The 20,973-nt window shown below is 35.3% G+C and overlaps 1 protein-coding gene across 1 annotated transcript; it reads right to left on the reverse strand.

Moving 5' to 3' along the window:
* Window positions 1–6,702: 6,702 nt before the first annotated feature.
* On the reverse strand, window positions 6,703–18,810 carry LOC139870539 (uncharacterized). Its single transcript, XM_071858325.1, has 4 exons — window positions 18,305–18,810; window positions 7,484–8,570; window positions 6,911–7,076; window positions 6,703–6,824 (listed from the first exon to the last, which is right to left on the reverse strand). Exons 1-4 carry the CDS (start codon window positions 18,808–18,810, stop codon window positions 6,703–6,705), a joined length of 1,881 nt encoding a protein of 626 aa, XP_071714426.1.
* Window positions 18,811–20,973: the final 2,163 nt, after the last annotated feature.

Genomic DNA, 20,973 nt, shown 5'->3' on the forward strand with positions numbered 1-20,973 from the left:
TCACTTTTCTATCCACTTCTAATTTTATAGTTGCGACTCCCCACTTTGTTGAGAATCTTAATAGACCGTGTATTGTGGATGGTATGGCTCCTAGCTTTTGCAAAGTGTTTCTGCTTAACAGTGCGTTATGCTTAGCTTTCGACTTGACTATAGCAAATTCAATCTCAACATCCCTTCTCTTTTTACCATTGTTATCGTCTCGTAATTCTAACTTAACCCTAACCGTCCCCAATGACGGGACCAGTTCACCAGCAAAATCATATAAAGTAACTGCTTTCTTTTTTAGCTGCGACTTGACTGATCTAGGTAGCGACATATAACAATGTTCATATATTATATCCATGTCGCAGCCAGTGTCCACACACAAACCCTTAAGTTCTTGATTACAACTTTTGATGTACCCTTTAACTATCACGGGTGCATTGAACCATTGCCTTTCACTTGCTCCGAATGAGATTACCGTTTTTTTTTTCCAATCTTTGACTTCTTTCGGTTCTGTCATTACGCTCTTACTCAATACCATATTTATGGTTTTTTCCGCTTCTCCAGCTTTTGACTCGCTTTTCTTCTGCCACAGGTATTCTTTTTCCTGCCTTGACTTATTGTCCTCTGATTTAGATGATTTCTTTAAGTGCTGCAACCTTCCCCTTTTTAGTTCTGCGACCACCTTTTCGATTAACTGCCTACACTTGTTAGTTTCATGACCAAAATCGTCGTGGAAATCACATAATTTGGTTTTGTCTTTCTTTGCGTAATCGGGTAGCGGTGCTGGAGCTTCGAACGTTTTACATACTGGCTCAGTTGCTAATATTTCCTTTGGTGTTTTGCTGAGGTCTTTTATGATTGCATAATTATCATCGTGGGAGCTCGTACTTTTATAATTGCCTCCTCCTCTGTTGTTGTTGAACCTGCGGTATTTATTGTTACTGTTATAACTTCCGCCATTTAACGGGCTATTGTTATTGTACCTCTTCGTGGACCCACAGTTTTTGCCCTGATCGCGGTGGTGATCATCATCGTTGTTTCTGCCCATGTAATTCCTTCTGCAATTTTGCGTTATATCTTCTTGCGCCCGCATGTAATCATGTGCTTCTTTTATTGCTTTTGCAAATGTTTGCGGGACTTTCCTTTGCAACCTCTACCACAAAGACATGTGTTTTTCTGTATCAAGGCAGTGTATAAATCCTGACACCTTTTCGCTTTCTGGTATATCAGGTATTTTAGCCACTTCCTTTGTGTACCAATCAATAACCTCACCGAAAGATTCTTTGGGTTTTTGTTTGATGTCGTGACTTTCTACGTGCGTTCTTCTTCGTGCACACAGACTATGAAAGTTAAGTAGAAAATGAGATCTTAAGTCAGCATAACCTGTTATGCTCCTGGGGGTTAGATTATTGAACCACTCCCGTGCTACTCCCTGCAGCACAATTGGTAACTTGTGACATGCTACCGCATCTCCCCAATTATGGGTTCTCGCAGTTCCTTCAAACCTTTGTAGGAATTCATCGGGGTCTGACAACCCGTCATAACTTCCTAACGTTAACGGTATTACAGCTGCTTCTGGAAACGGCTGATTCGCTATGTGTGTGGCGAATTTTTCTGTGGTGGGAGCCACCTCTAGAGATTGCCTTGCTTTATGCCCTTGAATCACTGCAAACCAGTTTTGCATAAACTCTTGGAATCGCGCCGGCTCATTAAGTGCTTGCGCTAGGTGTGGAGGTGCAACTTGCTGTAGTTGTGAAATAAAATTATTCGAACTGCTTGGCTCTAGCGGGTTATAAGGTGCACTCCCCTGGTCACCCTGATGTTGAGTTTGCGTTAACTCACGTACATTTGGTTGGGGTGATGTGTAAGTCATTTTTGCTTGTAGTGGCACTACTGTGATGTACGAACCGTCCAGGTTTCTCAAACCCAATCTTCTAATTTCTTCCTGCGCACTTGCCAGAGTAACCCTCAAAGTTTGAGTTTCTGGTTCTACCGTTGTTATAATTGGGATTGTTCCTACATACGTAGTTTTTGCCATTAGCTTGACATTACATGGCAGAGATTTGTACCCAACATCTGTTTCTTTAGAGCGTATGTAGCTAGTGTTAGCTGGAGAGCCAAAACTTATTTTTTCTGGAGACTTCATGCGTCCGGTTTCTGTTTCTTTGAAACGTACGTAACTAGTTTCTACTCCTAGGGGCGTGTCTTCCCCCACACTCTGCAGCCACTCACTTTCTGCCTCCGCCATAGTCTGAGGAACCGTTTTTCCATCTCGGCGCTTGTCGGCCCCATTAGGATAGCCTCTGTTGAAGGGTGTTTTGATACCTTTTTTCCTTCTGCCGCAGATGCCTGCTTTGATGTTTGTGCAGGTGTTCGTTGACCTGTAAATACCAAAAAAGTCGGCTTTGAACCTTTGTTGCCCGCCATTGATCTTAATTAGGTGAATAACCTGAAAATGACCGATTACATTTTATGGAAAATACAGAAATAAATTATATATTCAATATGAATTTCCCTCTTGTTTGTTCATGTAACCGGTCCCACGGATGGCGCCAAATGATCAAACATATTTTCACGAGGTCAAGGTGAACTTACGCTTGAGTGCATAATAGGGTTTAAGGACTAACAACATTCGGACCTCCGACACATAGTCATGGATAACCCACACCGGTATCGTTTCGATTCCGACAGGGTGGCCGATTTGAGAGTCCACCAACAACCTAGCATACAAGGTTGAGTGGCCCAAAGATATGAAGGTTTTATAGTTCAAGACATACCTGAAAGTATTTAAGATCGTATGAAGTTTTGTTCATACGATGAAGATATGTATGCTGTTGTTACGTATGAGTAAACGAATATCTTTTTAGGGTTTATGAGGTATGTATTTATAGGTTCACGAATTAAGGTTTCGATAGAATCTCTTCCCTAATTAAATGTAATCTTATCCCAACATACTATCGTTATTTAAGGAAAAGAATCCGAATTGATTATACCGTACATCTTTCTAGAATGTACCAAATCCCTATATATGAAGCTCACATCAGATGGTATAGGTGCATAAGGTGCGGCTATACCCGTGCCATGACTTTGACATGGCAATTTGTGTGCGGTTTAGGGCTCTGGATGCGTAATCTGCATAGCCTTGCGGATATGCGTATCATTAAGTCCCCCCAGTTTGATGTTATATACAAAGCCAATGAGAGTATAGCGTCGAACTTATTTAAAATAAAGTAGTAGCACAAAATAATGCCCAATGATTACACCGAATCAAACGATTATGCATTTAAACGTATTGACAATACACATAGAACGTTATATGCGTGTATGTGTAACCAACCGCCGTTTGCATTTAATGCGATATATTCGTATAGTTGAAAAATCGTCCTTTCGAATGTAATTCCTATACCCGAGGTGACAACTGTCATTATTCATCCTAAAGATAATGATGAAAATATATACAACTACCTAGAGTTGCTATCGTACGCCGATTTGCCAATCAATTTTCGTAGATTGATACACGTGTACGCTCAAGAATTGCCCATGTCATTTTCATTTTTACTCGCCTATAAATAATCAATTTACCCTTCTTGGGTTTTACACGCTCCTCTCTATTTTTAAATTTTGATCTTTTTCCGGCAGCCATTTACTTTTTTGTTCGTATTCAGTTATCCGAAGGTCCGTGCTTTCTTTCCATCCTTCTCTTTTATTTACATTTTTTAATCTTGCATTGATCTGTCATATCTTCTGAAAAGAACGTGAAGGATATAAAATCTTCGATTACCGAAACGGAGATTCTCCGAATCGTCAAACAATATCCCCCAATCGAACAATATTCTCCGATTGCCCCTTTAAGTGGCCAACTGGCTAACGAACCATCGGAGCTAATGATTGTCGTTTATGACAAGGTCGTGGAGCTTGGTAACACCCGTATTCCTCCAACCCCTTTTTTCATGGAAGTTCTTCGCCACTACTCAATCGGTATTAGCCAACTTTACCCTTATGGTGCCAATCGCATTTCTATTTTTGAGATGTGGTGTCGTGCCGACGGTCGTAAACCGTCTTTATCCATTTTTACCAACCTGTTTCGTGCGTCAATGAGTGATGAGAGTTGGTATTCTTTTGATAATATCGCCAAGTTTTGTGTTACTCTAAAACAGGGTGTGAAAGAGATGCGGAAAAAATCTTTTTTTATTTGTTAAAGCCACTTGCGTTTCTGAAGATTACAATAGCATCCTTGTCTGGTATTCTGGCAAAAAAGGAGAGAAAAACAAACATTTGCCGATTCTTCCCGAGGAAGATAGATTTTACAAGTCTTGCCTTAATCTTCAGCTTCCATCACGTGTTTATCCCAATGTCCCATTAGTTCTTGGCTGCATTTCAACCCACTGGACGCATTCTGATAAGCGTCCCGTTATTATTAAAAACAAGAAGGGTATATCCCTTTTTTACTTGCATTAAATTGGGCGTGTATTTAATTCCTTTTTTCTTATTTTGTTATGTGCTCTTGTATTTGCATAAATGGATTTGAATGAGTTTATGATGTTGAAGGCGTCTGATAGCGTTGCTTTTGGACAGAAAGATCTGCATGATACCGACTCGGACGTTCAACCAGAAATCATTAAGGCTCCAACCAATCCGGCTGCTCCTGCAACTTCCAAGCGCAGGACAACTAGCCCGCGTCAAGAAATAGAAACTGATGTGTCTTCCTTCGTTGAAATTCAGCGGTCCCCAGCTGTGGAAACTTCGAAAGCGGCAGGAAAAAGGCCAATTATCGGTAAGCGTCTGTTTTGCTCTATTTAATAACATTTTTATTATTTTATATATATATATATATATATATATATATATATATATATATATATATATATATATATATATATATATATATATATATGTATATAATGCTACCTCTTATTTTTGCAGATGTTAGTAAGCCGATTGAAATTGACCAAGAGGTGAAATCTGACAACCGTGCTCCTGCTCCAGAAGCTCAGGCATCCCAGATTGCTCCAAATTCTCCCGTGTTTCCCCAATCAACTGCGGATCCGAATCTTTCCCGCAAGCTTCCACCATTCCAAAGGCGCACCGACCTGTATTCAGATGCACCTTCACAGGATACTAGTCGCAACTAGAGTGCTCGACTCAACATTCTGACTAGCTTTTCTTTATCCCCTGACATGAATCTGGATTATTTTGACTAGTTTTTTAAGATATATGTTCCCACTTTTACTCAACAGTTCTCGCATCTTGGTCCCTGTGCTCCTTCCAGCCTTGTTGCGAAGTTTGAGCATCTCTCTCTTGAGCAAGATCTTTTCATTGATACGCAGGCCACGATGTTCAATCTTGTCAAAGACATTAGCCGCTTGAAACAGAAATCCAATTCCATAATTCTTGGTCATAAACATCTGTTGCGTGAGCAAAGGGAGTTTGCCAAGCTTGATGCTGAGAAATGACAGATATCTGAACAACTTCATCAGGAGGTTGCAGCTCGTTTGAAGGTGGAGGATAGGAATACTCATCTTGAGGGTGAGTGCCAATGTCTAATGAATGAAATTAAGCGTTCGAAAATTGTTCGGGCTGATCTTGAGACTCAGGTGAATCATTTGTCGCTACAACTTGGTACTGCGTCATCTGATAACTGCCAGCTTAAAAAACACCTTCAGGAGCTGGACGCGAAGCACCAAAAGTTGTTAGTGAGCGTGATGATCTTATGGCCAAATGCTCAAGCCTCCAAACTAAATACTCGACTTTAAGATATAGTCTTCCTGAGATTGCTAATCATATCATGGCCTGCTTGAGTGTTCGCATTCCGTTTGATCAGGCTATAGTCGCTGCCCGTGCTTATGAGCGATCCCTTTTTTGGGATATTGTGAAATCAAACCTTGCTGTACCGGACATTATTTCGGTATCTATTTCGAATGAACTTGTGGAATATGCTGCTGGGAAATGTGCTGAGGCCTCCGCGGCGTTAGCAGATTTGAGGATTCCTCGTTTGGAGGAATTGGCTGAGAATGGGGATTTTACGTCCCGACAAGTGGTTGATGATATGCTTGCTTAAGCTTGCAAGCAATTTGGGTTGGAGGGACAGTGATTGTCCACTTCCTAATTGTTATTTTTTGCTAGCGAGGGATGGGCCCGGCAGTTTAAAGGTTTCACATCCCTATATCTATATTTATTTCTTTTTTTGTTTCAAAATGCAGGGTATGCGTCTGATCGCTGCGGGCGAGGATTGTATATTATCCTTAGTGTAGGGCACCGTTCCAATTAAGCCACCCCTAGTATATTAGTATGTTTGTAGGAAATAAATATCTTAAATGATATGTATAAGAGTAGAATTTTATCCTTTTAGGTATCTGCCTTTTCTTATACGCTGTTGCAGTATAAGAGATTTTTTGTTTGCTAGAGGCATTTGATATAAGTATTCTTGTGCTTATCGTTAGGCCTTCGTAACCTTGTCATATGGATATTTTAATATATTTTGCTATATGCTTTCATACTTATTTGCAAATTTATAAGCGGTTTTCTTTAAACATTTGCACTTGTATGCGCATTATAACATATGAATAAATGTTATTTGGATATGACAGGAGTGACCCTTCTATATACGCATAATCCTTTTATTCTTGCATCTTAGCAAAGCAAACCAATGCTTATACATATTATACTCTTAAGATTAAAAATTGTTTGTACGCATTGATAAACCAATATCGAATCCATCTATATAAGCAACCCAATGCTTATTTCAAGAGTCTCACAAATGATCTTCAGAGGTTTATTATTGATATGGTGTTTATTCCACCAATCACTCGAGTGCCGTTGTTTTAAACGCCATAAACCTCCTGCTGATATAATGTCCGAAAATAAATTTCAATTTAGCTTAGAGAAAAATATTTACCTTAGCTGTTATTTTATGTATGTAATTTACCTTCCCCTGATAACCATGCTTGAATGATGTCAGTAGATGTTAGGGTGCGCACGCTTTGCTTTATAGCAAATTCTTCAGGCGCATCATTCTTTACAGCTGTACTGATTTTTGGTGTTGCACATACGCTATTTTTTGGCTTGATGTGTGCGCACACCCAAGCATTTTGCTTTTACATCACAAATTGCTCTTTTTTGGCATTGGGTAATTTTTCTACCCTTGCATGTGCTACGTTTCTCTTATTCCTTGGTTTGCGCTTTTTCATTAAGCTCACAATGTGGATGCTGATCTTTTTGATACTTTTTCTTGGGATCTCCTTGTTTATTTTAACACTTTTTCTGAGATTTTCCAAATCCTGCATCTTGTTTTATTATAATGGTGTGTAATATCTTTAAAAGAAGTAATTATAACGTATTTTTATGCATCCGCATCACATAATTATGCGCTTATCTTAATTGTTTACACTTTTACTGAGCTAAATTTTGATTGCGCCACAAATTTGCGCTTTTAGTTTTTCTAAAAATTATAATTCGCAACATCAAATACCATATTGAAATATTTGCATATACCACATACCTGTGAGCATAACATGTCTTCGATTGTCTGAGCTATTTGTTGTTTACTTGACTTTGCATCTTTGCATCCCCGCCTTATGCCTTTTTGTATCGTTCTCACTTTTCTATCCACTTCTGATTTTATAGTTGCGACTCCCCACTTTGTTGAGAATCTTAATAGACCGTGTATTGTGGATGATATGGCTCCTAGCTTTTGCAAAGTGTTTCTGTTTAACAGTGCGTTATGCTCAGCTTTCGAGTTGACTATAGCAAATTCAATTTTAACATCCCTTCTCTTTTTACCATGGTTATCGTCTCGTAATTCTAACTTAACCCTAACCGTCCCCAATGACGGGACCGGTTCACCAGCAAAATCATATAAAGTAACTGCTTTCTTTTTTAGCTGCGACTTGACTGATCTAGGTAGCGACATATAACAATATTCATATATTATATCCATGTTGCAGCCAGTGTCCACACACAAACCCTTAAGTTCCTGATTACAACTTTTGATGTACCCTTTAACTATCACGGGTGCATTGAACCATTGCCTTTCACTTGCTCCGAATGGGATTATCGCTTTTTTCCAATCTTTGACTTCTTTCGGTTCTGTCATTACACTCTTACTCCTTACCGTATTTATGGTTTTTTCCGCTTCTCCTGCTTTTGACTCGATTTTCTTCTGCCACGGGTATTCTTTTTCCTGCCTTGACTTATTGCCCTCTATTTTAGATGATTTCTTTAAGTGCTGCAACCTTCCCCTTTTTAGTTCTGCGACCACCTTTTCGATTAACTGCCTACACTTGTTAGTTTCAAGACCAAAATCGTCGTGGAAATCACAGAATTTGGTTTTGTCTTTCTTTACGTAATCGGGTAGCGGTGCTGGAGCTTCGAACGTTTTACATACTGGCTCAGTTGCTAATATTTCCTTTGGTGTTTTGCTGAGGTCTTTTATGATTGCATAATTATCATCGTGGGCGCTCGTACTTCTATAATTGCCTCCTCCTCTGTTGTTGTTGAACCTGCGGTATTTATTGTTACTGTTATAACTTTCGCCTTTTAACGGGCTATTGTTATTGTACCTCTTCACGGACCCAGAGTTTTTGCCACTGTGACGACCCAAAAATTTCCGACCAAATTTAAACATAATCTTTATATAATTCCGACTTGATAAGCAATGAATTTTAATAAATCTTGAACCTCCGAAAAGAGTTTTACACAAGCTTTTGGTCACCCTTTTATTCTGACGATTCGCGAACGTCATAACTTGATTTAATTGTTTAATTGTTTAATTATTGTGTATATATATGGATTTATATATATTTAACTTGAAAATATGATAATTAAATATCTCATTAAGTATATTAACCAAGTATTATATATATATATATATATATATATATATATATATATATATATATATATATATATATATATATATATATATATATATATATATATATATATATATATATATATATATATTTTCATACTACTAATTTAAAGAGTTTTCAAACAATATATATATTATTATTTAAACGACGTAATTAACTTATGTTAAAATGTATTTACATATAATCTATTACGAGTGTAAATACATCCTTACAAGTATTGAATACACTTTATAATATACCAATACATATAAAGGATAGCTATACTCATATTTCTGTTCAATTTCCTCAAAGAATTCTACTCGCATTCATACGGTATTTTAACCCGTATTATACACAGCTTCTAGAAGTATTTACTATTGGTATATACCAATAGAAATCTGCAATTATTTATGTAATATGTCATCAATAACCAAATCAATTTAATATGTCATGCTTGAATTAATACAATTTAACTTATCATAGATATTTTCACTAAAAGCCAAAATTATAATCTTATAAATAAGGACCATTTTAACTCATTTTTACTCCACATTTTCTTAAACTAAAAACACACACTTGAATGCTCTCATATCATACTTTAATCTCAGCAACTTTCCTCTTTATAATCAAGGTAAAATACTTCTCAAAATCCTTGTTCAATTCCTTGTATAGTTGCTATCTTATTATACTTATAAAACTTGTAAAAACTAGAACTTGTTTTGGTGAACACCAAGCTTGTTTGAAAAACTAATCTAATCTTTCTAACTTAACTCTAATAACACTTATTTATATGTATTATGATGTTATATTAAGTTAATATAATAACTTATAACTTGTACATATGAAGAACACCTTGAAACTTAACATATATCCTTTAATCTCCATTCGGTAAAAAGCGGGCTGTTTTGGGTTGGGAATTAAAAACCTAGCTTAAACTTTGAGTTCGAGGCTAAGAATTTGAAAATATGTTAATATACATAAATAAGACTTCCAGTATTTTTTTCATGATTTTAGACAAAGTGGAAGTATTTTATCAAAAATCATATATTGGGTGGATGCCGGGATTTTTCCAAATCTGTCCACCGACACAAAAAGAGGGTAAATCTCTAAAAATTACTACTTGGGCTGAACTTTTCGAATTGGTTTTGTAAAATTTAATTCTTAATGAATCCATAGCAATTTGATTCACTTTAAACGGAGTTGTAATGAATATTTGGCGAGCAAAATAAAATCTGCTAAAATTAACATTGTATGGACGAAATTTATATTATAAAAACTATATTAACCATATCCTTGTTAACTTTTCCTATATCCTATATATATTTGGACATGTTATCAGTAGTATAACAAAATATTATAATCTTGGTTAATTCTGTGATTGTATATATGTATAATAATATTCTTGGTACGTCCTAACATAATAAGTATACAATACGTTTTGATAAATCCTAAGACAATACGTACACAATACGTCTTAGTTAATTCTAAGACAATACGTATACAATACGTCTCTGGGTTGATGCAAAGACAATACGTATACAATACGTCGTAGGGGTAATTCTAAGATTATATATATATATATATATATACCGATTATTGAACTGTTGGACTTTTCGGACTATTTTGGACTACTAACAAAGGACTACTAACAATGGACTACTAACATAAAATGTTAAAAATTATTATATAAGTATTCTATGAACTTGCTTTATTTTATTCATATGTCGTATTATTATCTGAATCGTTATTATTGTTATAGGTTCGTGAATCCAAGGACGACGGTCATATTTTTAATAAGTTGAAAACTTATTATTAATATACTTTTACTACTGTGAGTATATAGTCCCATTTTTAAACTCTAAAAATATTTTGGGATGAGAATACATGCATTTTATGTTTTACGCCATGGACACAAGTACTTAAAATATATTCTACGTTGAGTTGTACCACCTTGCATATCTTCCCTAATAGCTTGGTAACTAATATTTACATGTTGTAAGAACATGTAAGCGTGAATCCTATTGATAGATCTATCGGGTTTGACAACCCCAACTGGGCTAGTCGCTCTAGTATAGTAAACGGTTGCATAGTACTTCATTTTTACTACACTTGATACAGTGTAGGGAGATTTCATAATAAAGGGAATATGCCACATTAATGGTTAAGTATGGTTACCGAAGCGCTCAACAACTTATAGAATACTTTTATACGCTTGCGAGTGTACATATATTTATAACTATGAAATCTTGTGGTCTATATTTATATCGATGATAAACCTATATATCTCACCAACCTTTGTGTTGACTGTTTACGCATGTTTATTCTCAGGTCCTTAAGAAAGTCTTCCGCTGTTGCATTATCTGAGCAAGCTGTGCACGGAGTCTCATACTTTTATAAAGTGTTGCATTCAATAAAACCTTTATCATGTATTATATTCGACTGTTACGTCACGTGTGTAGTATTTGGAAACCGATGTATTTTGGGGATTATTTGTTAAATAATCGCCCACTTGTTTAAAACATGCATTATGTATAATAATGATGTGCTTTTTATGAAACGAATGCAATATTTTCTAAAATGTATCATATAGAGGTCAAATACCTCGCTATGGGACCAATGAGAACGTACTGCGTTTATAGTAATATGGACGGGTCATTTCAGTTGGTATCAGAGCGGTGGTCTTAGCGAACCATGTCTTGCATTAGTGTGTCTAACGGATAGTTATTAAGTTGCATTAGTGAGTCTGGAGTTCGACCTTAACTGCATGTCAAAAGTTTTGCTTATCATTTCTAGTCGGAAATCATCTGCTTATCACCCTTAGAAAATTACATGCTTATCATTATTAGTCTAGACACATCTTACTGCATTGATTGCATAAATAGTGTATAGACAAAGTTCATATTTTAGCGTATATGCTAATTCATATCTTAGCGTATCTGTTACTGTAAAGTTTGCCTAACATATTCCGTAAATTTCTCCATAATCTATGAAATCTTTTGCTCTATATATATAGATATTCTATGTAATTAGAATACCATCCGATAGCCGGAAATCATTTCATATTGAAAAATCCTTTATTCAATCGTACGAAATAGAACTCTCCACTAGTTCAAGTCCCTCGAATTCCGATATGGAATTTCACTCGAGCTCCGAAAGCAGTGTGACCAGTATGGATCAACCAATTAGCCATTATCTATTTTGGATGAATTGGGGATGGGTTCGTAGTCTACTTAATCATTGGAGACAAGAAGAAGGTGATCCCTTCCATCCACCACATTGCCCTCTTGGTGAAGAACATGAGGAACTTACCGGCGAATTCGTTTGTAACACCATTTTCTCTCCTCTTTCCAGGATATGCCGCAATGAGTATAATATTACTAATATTATTGAGGCTATCCGACCTTTACTCCGTATCTTGCATGGTGAATTATTTAGTAAAAAAAAAAAAAAATTTACAGTCATGAAAAGCAAATCTTCATTAGCAAGTGCATCCTACATCATTTCATTCCCTTTATAAAGCTCTTGACCTCTCTTTTTATTCAAGAAACTTTAAACATCTTCTTTCACAATACAAAACAAAACAAATTCTCATCATCTATACTCACATTAAACCACTACCAGCACCAGCAGCAGCATTACCAACAACATCACAAGCCTCACATCGTAAGCCGCATTATGAGCATCAACATCATACGCACCGCAGGCACTGAGGGATACCAACAATAATGAGTGATGAAGTATTAATTCATTATTTCATTTACGTTGAAGAAATATTCCGTGGCGATTATGTAATCTCTAAAGTTTTAGGGATTATTCATTTCTAGTTCCAACCGTAAACCAAATGAGATTAATATAATATTAACTCATTAAATTCATATTACATCTGAAGAAAATATACATACATATATTTTCATAAAGACTGTAATAAAAATTCTTTTGTACAAAATATTACTTGTGAAATTTTATTTTAACGGGTAGGTAATACCCGAGAAATACTTAAGTTCACATTAATATGTTACACTGTACATTTTCAATGATGTTTCGACAATCGTTAATTATACTTTCTCCTTTCATAGCAATATACATCATTTCACAAAATTCAAGACAACCATTTTCCATACGAATTCAATTATATATTCTAATTTTGACAGATCAAAATCCAAGTCAAGATTTAAGAAGTGCCATCAATCTTAAATTCCTACATCCTTCAAAATCATACTTTAAATTCAAACTATACTAGAACATCACTTTCATTCACATAACTCATAAAGATATTCGTATCATTCAAGATTAACGACGAATTCATTATACGGATATTGACGATGACAACCTGCGTCTAAACCCTTCAAAATTCTTGAAAACATCTCAACTAAGGATCAATCGAGAGAATGAACCAATCACACGATACATACGAAGAATATATGCATATAGATATGCATTCGGAGGACACTTAAACCTAAGCAAAGGTTCAACACGTATCCGTGTCAGATCCTTTAGCATTATTATTATCCAAAATAACTTTACAATCCCTTTTCAAAATAGCGAATTTTATCACAGCTCCAAAAAGACAACTTCGACTTTTCATCTGGAGTAGCCTTATTATAACCTTGATATATACGTTGTCTTTTCGCCATCATTACTGGGGAACCTTTTATATTCCACCACATTAGTAGTAAGCTTACCAGCAACTTTATTGCTCTTTGACTTAAATCTCTCTGAAAGATCACTATAAAACCTTGTCATGTACCCATCTACATCTTGTAACAATAATTGTCATACCAAACCCCAGGAAGCATCAATAATTATTCTTGAATCTCACATCATTTTTGTATATACCTATAACGTTATTTCCTGGAATTATAATTCTGAAATCCGGAATAGCACTTCAGCCTACGAATCAGTACTATGAAGTTTTAAAAAAGCTGAATGAAGTAGCAGAAACTGTAGACAACCGTAACAGTCAAAAGTTGATGATAAAGAATATTGTGTTAGCAAGGCACATAAAAAGAGAAGGTTTGGAACTGGAAAATGGATTGAGCAAACCCTGAAGGAGGCTGTGGACAAATCACAAGGACAAAATCTCCTTCAAAGAATCCAAATGATTCGGTGTCTGCTAAAATCCTTAGCAAATACCTTGCTCCTTACTCTAAAACCCTTGCGGACAATATTCTTCATCATCTTCTTATCTTAAATATTCTAAGATATCATCGTATCTTCCATTATAAATATCCTTCATATTTCTGAAGATATTTTCATAACCATTCTTATCTGAAATCATTTATTGCTTCGCGTTATCTGTATCACATCATAAAGAAAACTGTTTTAGTTTCTAAATATCTGAAACCTATGAGTATAAAATATGAATGTTTTTGAAGTAATGTTGGGAACTGAAGCATGAGTTAGTATAATATAATGACACTTGATCAACGTGATTATATTACAGTAAGTCATGCGGAGTTTCTAAATGAAACGTAATGATTCACAGACCATCACGTCATCATGTGCCATGTTACATGACTCTTACATTCAATCTAATCTCTAAACATATCAAGAACATATTCTATTGATAGTTCTATCTTTTCCTTTGGATTCTGGTAATTTTACAAGTCAAATTGTGCTATTACAATTTCTCTCTTAGAGCATTAGCTATGTTCATTCCGAATTTTATATCTATGAATTCTAGACCATTATTCGCTTGATTTGAAGTCAGGAAAAGAAGACGGAAGCATAAAACTCCAAAATATAAGGAAAAATATAAGCACGAAGACAACGCAGAAATTACAAACCGTGTATATCAATGCGTATAACAATATAAAGACACGGGAAAACTAAGAACACTATAAACCCAAGAGCATAGTAGAAATTAACGGATTCCTCCGGTGGAAGATGAAAAAGAAGAATGACAGATGTGATAGTCAAGAATATATCAAGAATTAAAACTGGATGGAGCATATTGACGAATGTTTTGGAAGTACGAAGAAAGGAAGAAAGTATGAAAGATGGGAGATGTGGAAATAAGGAAACGTAGGAGGTTGATTTATAGTAAAATATTCGAAAGAGAAATCGAGACAGATTATTACATTAAATCGAAGAGGATCATAATTTCCTTAATCGCCAAAGAATCAAATATTATATAGATTACAAAGATTTTCTTTAATCCGGAGATCAACCGTGATGACGTCAAAAGATAAGACGAATCCCTATTTTCTCATTTCACTCTTTTACGATAGCTTCACTCATACGTTTCGAGTAATTGAATTATTTTATCCATATTTCTCAATCATGATAAAACCCTATGAATCAACTTATATTCGTCATAATAACATTCTTATTGTTAGCCATGACGACCTCGATCAAATTTCGGGACGAAATTTCTTTAACAGGTAGGTACTGTGACGACCCGGAAATTTCCGACCAAATTTAAACATAATCTTTATATAATTCCGACTTGATAAGCAATGAATTTTAATAAATCTTGAACCTCCGAAAAGAGTTTTACACAAGCTTTTGGTCACCCTTTTATTCTGACGATTCGCGAACGTCATAACTTGATTTAATTGTTTAATTGTTTAATTATTGTGTATATATATGGATTTATATATATTTAACTTGAAAATATGATAATTAAATATCTCATTAAGTATATTAACAAAGTATTATATATATATATATATATATATATATATATATATATATATATATATATATATATATATATATATATATATATATATATATATATATATATATATATATATATATATATATATATATATTTTCATACTACTAATTTAAAGAGTTTTCAAACAATATATATATTATTATTTAAACTACGTAATTAACTTATGTTAAAATGTATTTACATATAATGTATTACGAGTGTAAATACATCCTTACAAGTATTGAATACACTTTATAATATACCAATACATATAAAGGATAGCTATACTCATATTTCTGTTCAATTTCCTCAAAGAATTCTACTCGCATTCATACGGTATTTTAACCCGTATTATACACAGCTTCTAGAAGTATTTACTATTGGTATATACCAATAGAAATCTGCAATTATTTGTGTAATATGTCATCAATAACCTAATCAATTTAATATGTCATGCATGACTTAATACAATTTAACTTATCATAGATATTTTCACTAAAAGCCAAAATTATAATCTTATAAATAAGGACCATTTTAACTCATTTTTACTCTACATTTTCTTAAACTAAAAACACACACTTGAATGCTCTCATATCATACTTTAATCTCAGCAACTTTCCTCTTTATAATCAAGGTAAAATACTTCTCAAAATCCTTGTTCAATTCCTTGTATAGTTGCTATCTTATTATACTTATAAAACTTGTAAAAACTAGAACTTGTTTTGGTGAACACCAAGCTTGTTTGAAAAACTAATCTAATCTTTCTAACTTAACTCTAATAACACTTATTTATATGTATTATGATGTTGTATTAAGTTAATATAATAACTTATAACTTGTACATATGAAGAACACCTTGAAACTTAACATATATCCTTTAATCTCCATTCGGTAAAAAGCGGGGTGTTTTGGGTTGGGAATTAAAAACCTAGCTTAAACTTTGAGTTTGAGGCTAAGACTTTGAAAATATGTTAATATATATAAATAAGACTTCCATTATTGTTTTCATGATTTTAGACAAAGTGGAAGTATTTTATCAAAAATCATATATTGGGTGGATGCCGAGATTTTTCCAAATCTGTCCACCGACACAAAAAGAGGGTAAATCTCTAAAAATTACTATTTGGGCTGAACTTTTCGAATTGGTTTGTAAAATTTACTTCTTACTGTATCCATAGCAATTTGATTCACTTTAAACGTAGTTGTAATGAATATTTGGCGAGCAAAATAAAATCTGCTAAAATTAACGTTGTATGGACGATATTTATATTATAAAAACTATATTAACCATATCCTTGTTAACTTTTCCTATATCCTATATATATTTGGACATGTTATCAGTAGTATAACAAAATATTATAATCTTGGTTAATTCTGTGATTGTATATATGTATAATAATATTCTTGGTACGTCCTAACACAATAAGTATACAATACGTTTTGATAAATCCTAAGACAATACGTACACAATACGTCTTAGTTAATTCTAAGACAATACGTATACAATACGTCTCTGGGTTGATGCAAAGACAATACGTATACAATACGTCGTAGGGGTAATTCTAAGATTATATATATATATATATACCGATTATTGAACTGTTGGACTTTTCGGACTATTTTGGACTACTAACAAAGGACTACTAACAATGGACTACTAACATAAAATGTTAAAAATTATTATATAAGTATTCTATGAACTTGCTTTATTTTATTCATATGTCGTATTATTATCTGAATCGTTATTATTGTTATAGGTTCGTGAATCCAAGGACGACGGTCATATTTTTAATAAGTTGAAAACTTATTATTAATATACTTTTACTACTGTGAGTATATAGTCCCATTTTTAAACTCTAAAAATATTTTGGGATGAGAATACATGCATTTTATGTTTTACGCCATGGACACAAGTACTTAAAATATATTCTACGTTGAGTTGTACCACCTTGCATATCTTCCCTAATAGCTTGGTAACTAATATTTACATGTTGTAAGAACATGTAAGCGCGAATCCTATTGATAGATCTATCGGGTTTGACAACCCCAACTGGGCTAGTCGCTCTAGTATAGTAAACGGTTGCATAGTACTTCGTTTCTACTACACTTGATACAGTGTAGGGAGATTTCATAATAAAGGGAATATGCCACATTAATGGTTAAGTATGGTTACCGAAGCGCTCAACAACTTATAGAATACTTTTATACGCTTGCGAGTGTACATATATTTATAACTATGAAATCTTGTGGTCTATATTTATATCGATGATAAACCTATATATCTCACCAACCTTTGTGTTGACTGTTTACGCATGTTTATTCTCAGGTCCTTAAGAAAGTCTTCCGCTGTTGCATTATCTGAGCAAGCTGTGCACGGAGTCTCATACTTTTATAAAGTGTTGCATTCAATAAAACCTTTATCATGTATTATATTCGACTGTTACGTCACGTGTGTAGTATTTGGAAACCGATGTATTTTGGGGATTATTTGTTAAATAATCGCCCACTTGTTTAAAACATGCATTATGTATAATAATGATGTGCTTTTTATGAAACGAATGCAATATTTTCTAAAACGTATCATATAGAGGTCAAATACCTCGCTATGGGATCAATGAGAACGTACTGCGTTTATAGTAATATGGACGGGTCGTTTCAGCCCTGATCGCGGTGGTGATCATCATCGTTGTTTTTGCCCATGTAATTTCTTCCGCAATTTTGCGTTATATCTTCTTGCGCCCGCATGTAATCATGTGCTTCTTTTATCGCTTCTGCAAATGTTTGCGGGACTTTCCTTCGCAACCTCTACCACAAAGACATGTGTTTTTCTGTATCAAGGCAATGTATAAATCCTGACACCTTTTGGCTTTCTGTTAGATCTGGTATTTTAGCCACTTCCTTTGTGTACCTATCAATAACCTCACCCAAAGATTCTTTGGGTTTTTGTTTGATGTCGTGACTTTCTACGTGCATTCTTCTTCGTGCATACAGACTATGAAAGTTAAGTAGAAAATGAGATCTTAAGTCTGCATAACCTGTTATGCTCCTGGGGGTTAGATTATTGAACCACTCCCGTGCTACTCCCTGCAGCACAATTGGTAACATGTGACATGCTACCGCATCTCCCCAATTATGGGTTCTCGCAGTTCCTTCAAACCTTTGTAGGAAGTCATCGGGGTCTGACAACCCGTCATAACTTCCTAACGTTAACGGTATTATAGGTGCTTCTGGAAATGGCTGATTCGCTATGTGTGTGGCGAATTTTTCTGTGGTGGGAACCACCTCTAGAGATTGCCTTGCTTTATGCCCTTGCATCACTGCAAACTAGTTTTGCATAAACTCTTGGAATCGCACCGGCTCATTAAGTGCTTGCGCTAGGTGTGGAGGTGCAACTTGTTGTAGTTGTGAAATAAAATTATTCGAACTACTTGGCTCTAGCGGGTTATAAGGTGCACTCCCCTGGTCACCCTGATGTTGAGTTTGCGTTAACTAACGTACATTTGGTTGGGGTGATGTATAAGTCATTTTTGCTTGTAGTGGCGCTACTGTGATGTACGAACCGTTCAGGTTTCTCAAACCCAATATTCTAATTTCTTCATGCGCACTTGCCAGAGTAACCCTCAAAGTTTGAGTTTATGGTTCTACCGTTGTCATAATTGGGATTGTTCCTACATACGTAGTTTTTGCCATTAGCTTGACATTACATAGCGGAGATTTGTACCCAACATCTGTTTCTTTAGAGCGTATGTAGCTACTGTTAGCTGGAGATCCGAAACTTATTTTTTCTGGAGACTTCATGCGTCTGGTTTCTGTTTCTTTGAAACGTACGTAACTACTTTCTACTCCTAGGGGCGTGTCTTCCCCCACACTCTGCATCCACTCACTTTCTGCCTCCGCCAAAGTCTGAGGAACCGTTTTTTCCATCTCGGCGCTTGTCGGCCCCATTAGGATAGCCTCTGTTGAAGGGTGTTTTGATACCTTTTTTCCTTTTGCCGCAGATGCCTGCTTTGATGTTTGTGCAGGTGTTCGTTGACCTGTAAATACCAGAAAAGTCAGCTTTGAACCTTTGTTGCCCACCATTGATCTTAATTAGGTGAATAACCTGAAAGTGACCGATTACATTTTATGGAAAATACAGAAATGAATTATATATTCAATATGAATTTCCCTCTTGTTTATTCATGTAACCGGTCCCACGGATGGCGCCAAATGATCAAGCATATTTTCACGAGGTCAAGGTGAACTTACGCTTGAGTGCATAATAGGGTTTAAGGACTAACAACATTCGGACCTCCGACACTTAGTCGTGGATAACCCACACCGGTATCGTTTCGATTCTGACAGGGTGGCCGATTTGAGAGTCCACCAACAACCTATCATACGCGGTTGAGTGGCCCAAAGACATGAAGGTTTTATAGTTCAAGACATACCTGAAAGTCTTTAAGATCGTATGAAGCTTTGTTCGTACGATGAAGATATGTATGCTGTTGTTACGTATGAGTAAACGAATATCTTTTTAGGGTTTATGAGCTATGTATTTATAGGCTCACGAATTAGGGTTTCGATAGAATCTCTTCTCTTATTAAATGCAATCTTATCCCAACTAACTTTCGTTATTTAAGGAAAAGAATCCGAATTGATTATACCGTACATCTTTCTAGAATGTACCAAATCCCTATATATGAAGCTCACATCAGATGGTATAGGCGCATAGGGTGCGGCTATACCCGTGCCATGTCTTTGACATGGCAATTTGTGTGCGGTTTAGGGCTCTGGATACATAATCCGCATATCATTAGTAATCAAAGAGATAAAGGAAGAGAGAACAAACCCAACGATATATAGTGGTTCGAGAATATGTTAACTAATCTTCCTTAATCCACTCCCCAATTCTACGAATTGAGATTTTTCTTCACTATGATACTCCAAACTCGGTGGAGTGTCTGGATACAACACTAGTACTTCGATAAGCCGCAAATTGTGAACCCTTACGTCCCTTTGAAGACTTCATAAACACCTAAAGCTCTTACCACAAGATCCTAATGCACTATCCTAGTGAAAACACAACTACCTTCTAGATCCCTTTAAGAAGATAGTTTACAAGTAAACTTATAACTTAAGCTTACAAGTACTCTTGCTAGAATCACTCTAAAAGATTACAATGAATTATAAGAATGATATCAGAAAGTATAAAAAAATATGAGTACAAGAGGTGAGTCTTCAAATGCTTCAAGGCTTGGTTTTTATATGAAAGAGAAATCTGCCTGGAAGCTGTACAGCACACTGCACGGTCGACCGTGGTTCGACCGTGTATCTCTGACATCTGATTCTTATAGCCGTTTTTGTCCTTTAAAAATTGTCATTTTCCCTTGTTGAATAGCTGCAACTAAAAGCCAATTATCTCTAAAATTATCCCCATTACCCCTTTTGTTTTGGACATAAGTGTGGAAGTTGACATGTCTATAAAAGAAGAAAGTC

The sequence above is a fragment of the Rutidosis leptorrhynchoides genome, chromosome 10 (genome assembly GCF_046630445.1).
Source record: "Rutidosis leptorrhynchoides isolate AG116_Rl617_1_P2 chromosome 10, CSIRO_AGI_Rlap_v1, whole genome shotgun sequence".
Lineage (NCBI taxonomy): Eukaryota > Viridiplantae > Streptophyta > Magnoliopsida > Asterales > Asteraceae > Rutidosis > Rutidosis leptorrhynchoides.

Bases quoted from the DNA above. Each gene is read 5' to 3' on its own strand.
- LOC139870539 (XM_071858325.1), bottom strand. From the start codon at position 18,810: ATGCAAGGGCATAAAGCAAGGCAATCTCTAGAGGTGGTTCCCACCACA. The intron at 8,571-18,304 runs GTAGAGGTTGCG...GGGTCGTCACAG, and splicing joins GAAAAACACATGTCTTTGTG to TGGCAAAAACTCTGGGTCCG. The intron at 6,825-6,910 runs GTAAATTACATA...TTATATCAGCAG, and splicing joins AGCATGGTTATCAGGGGAAG to GAGGTTTATGGCGTTTAAAA.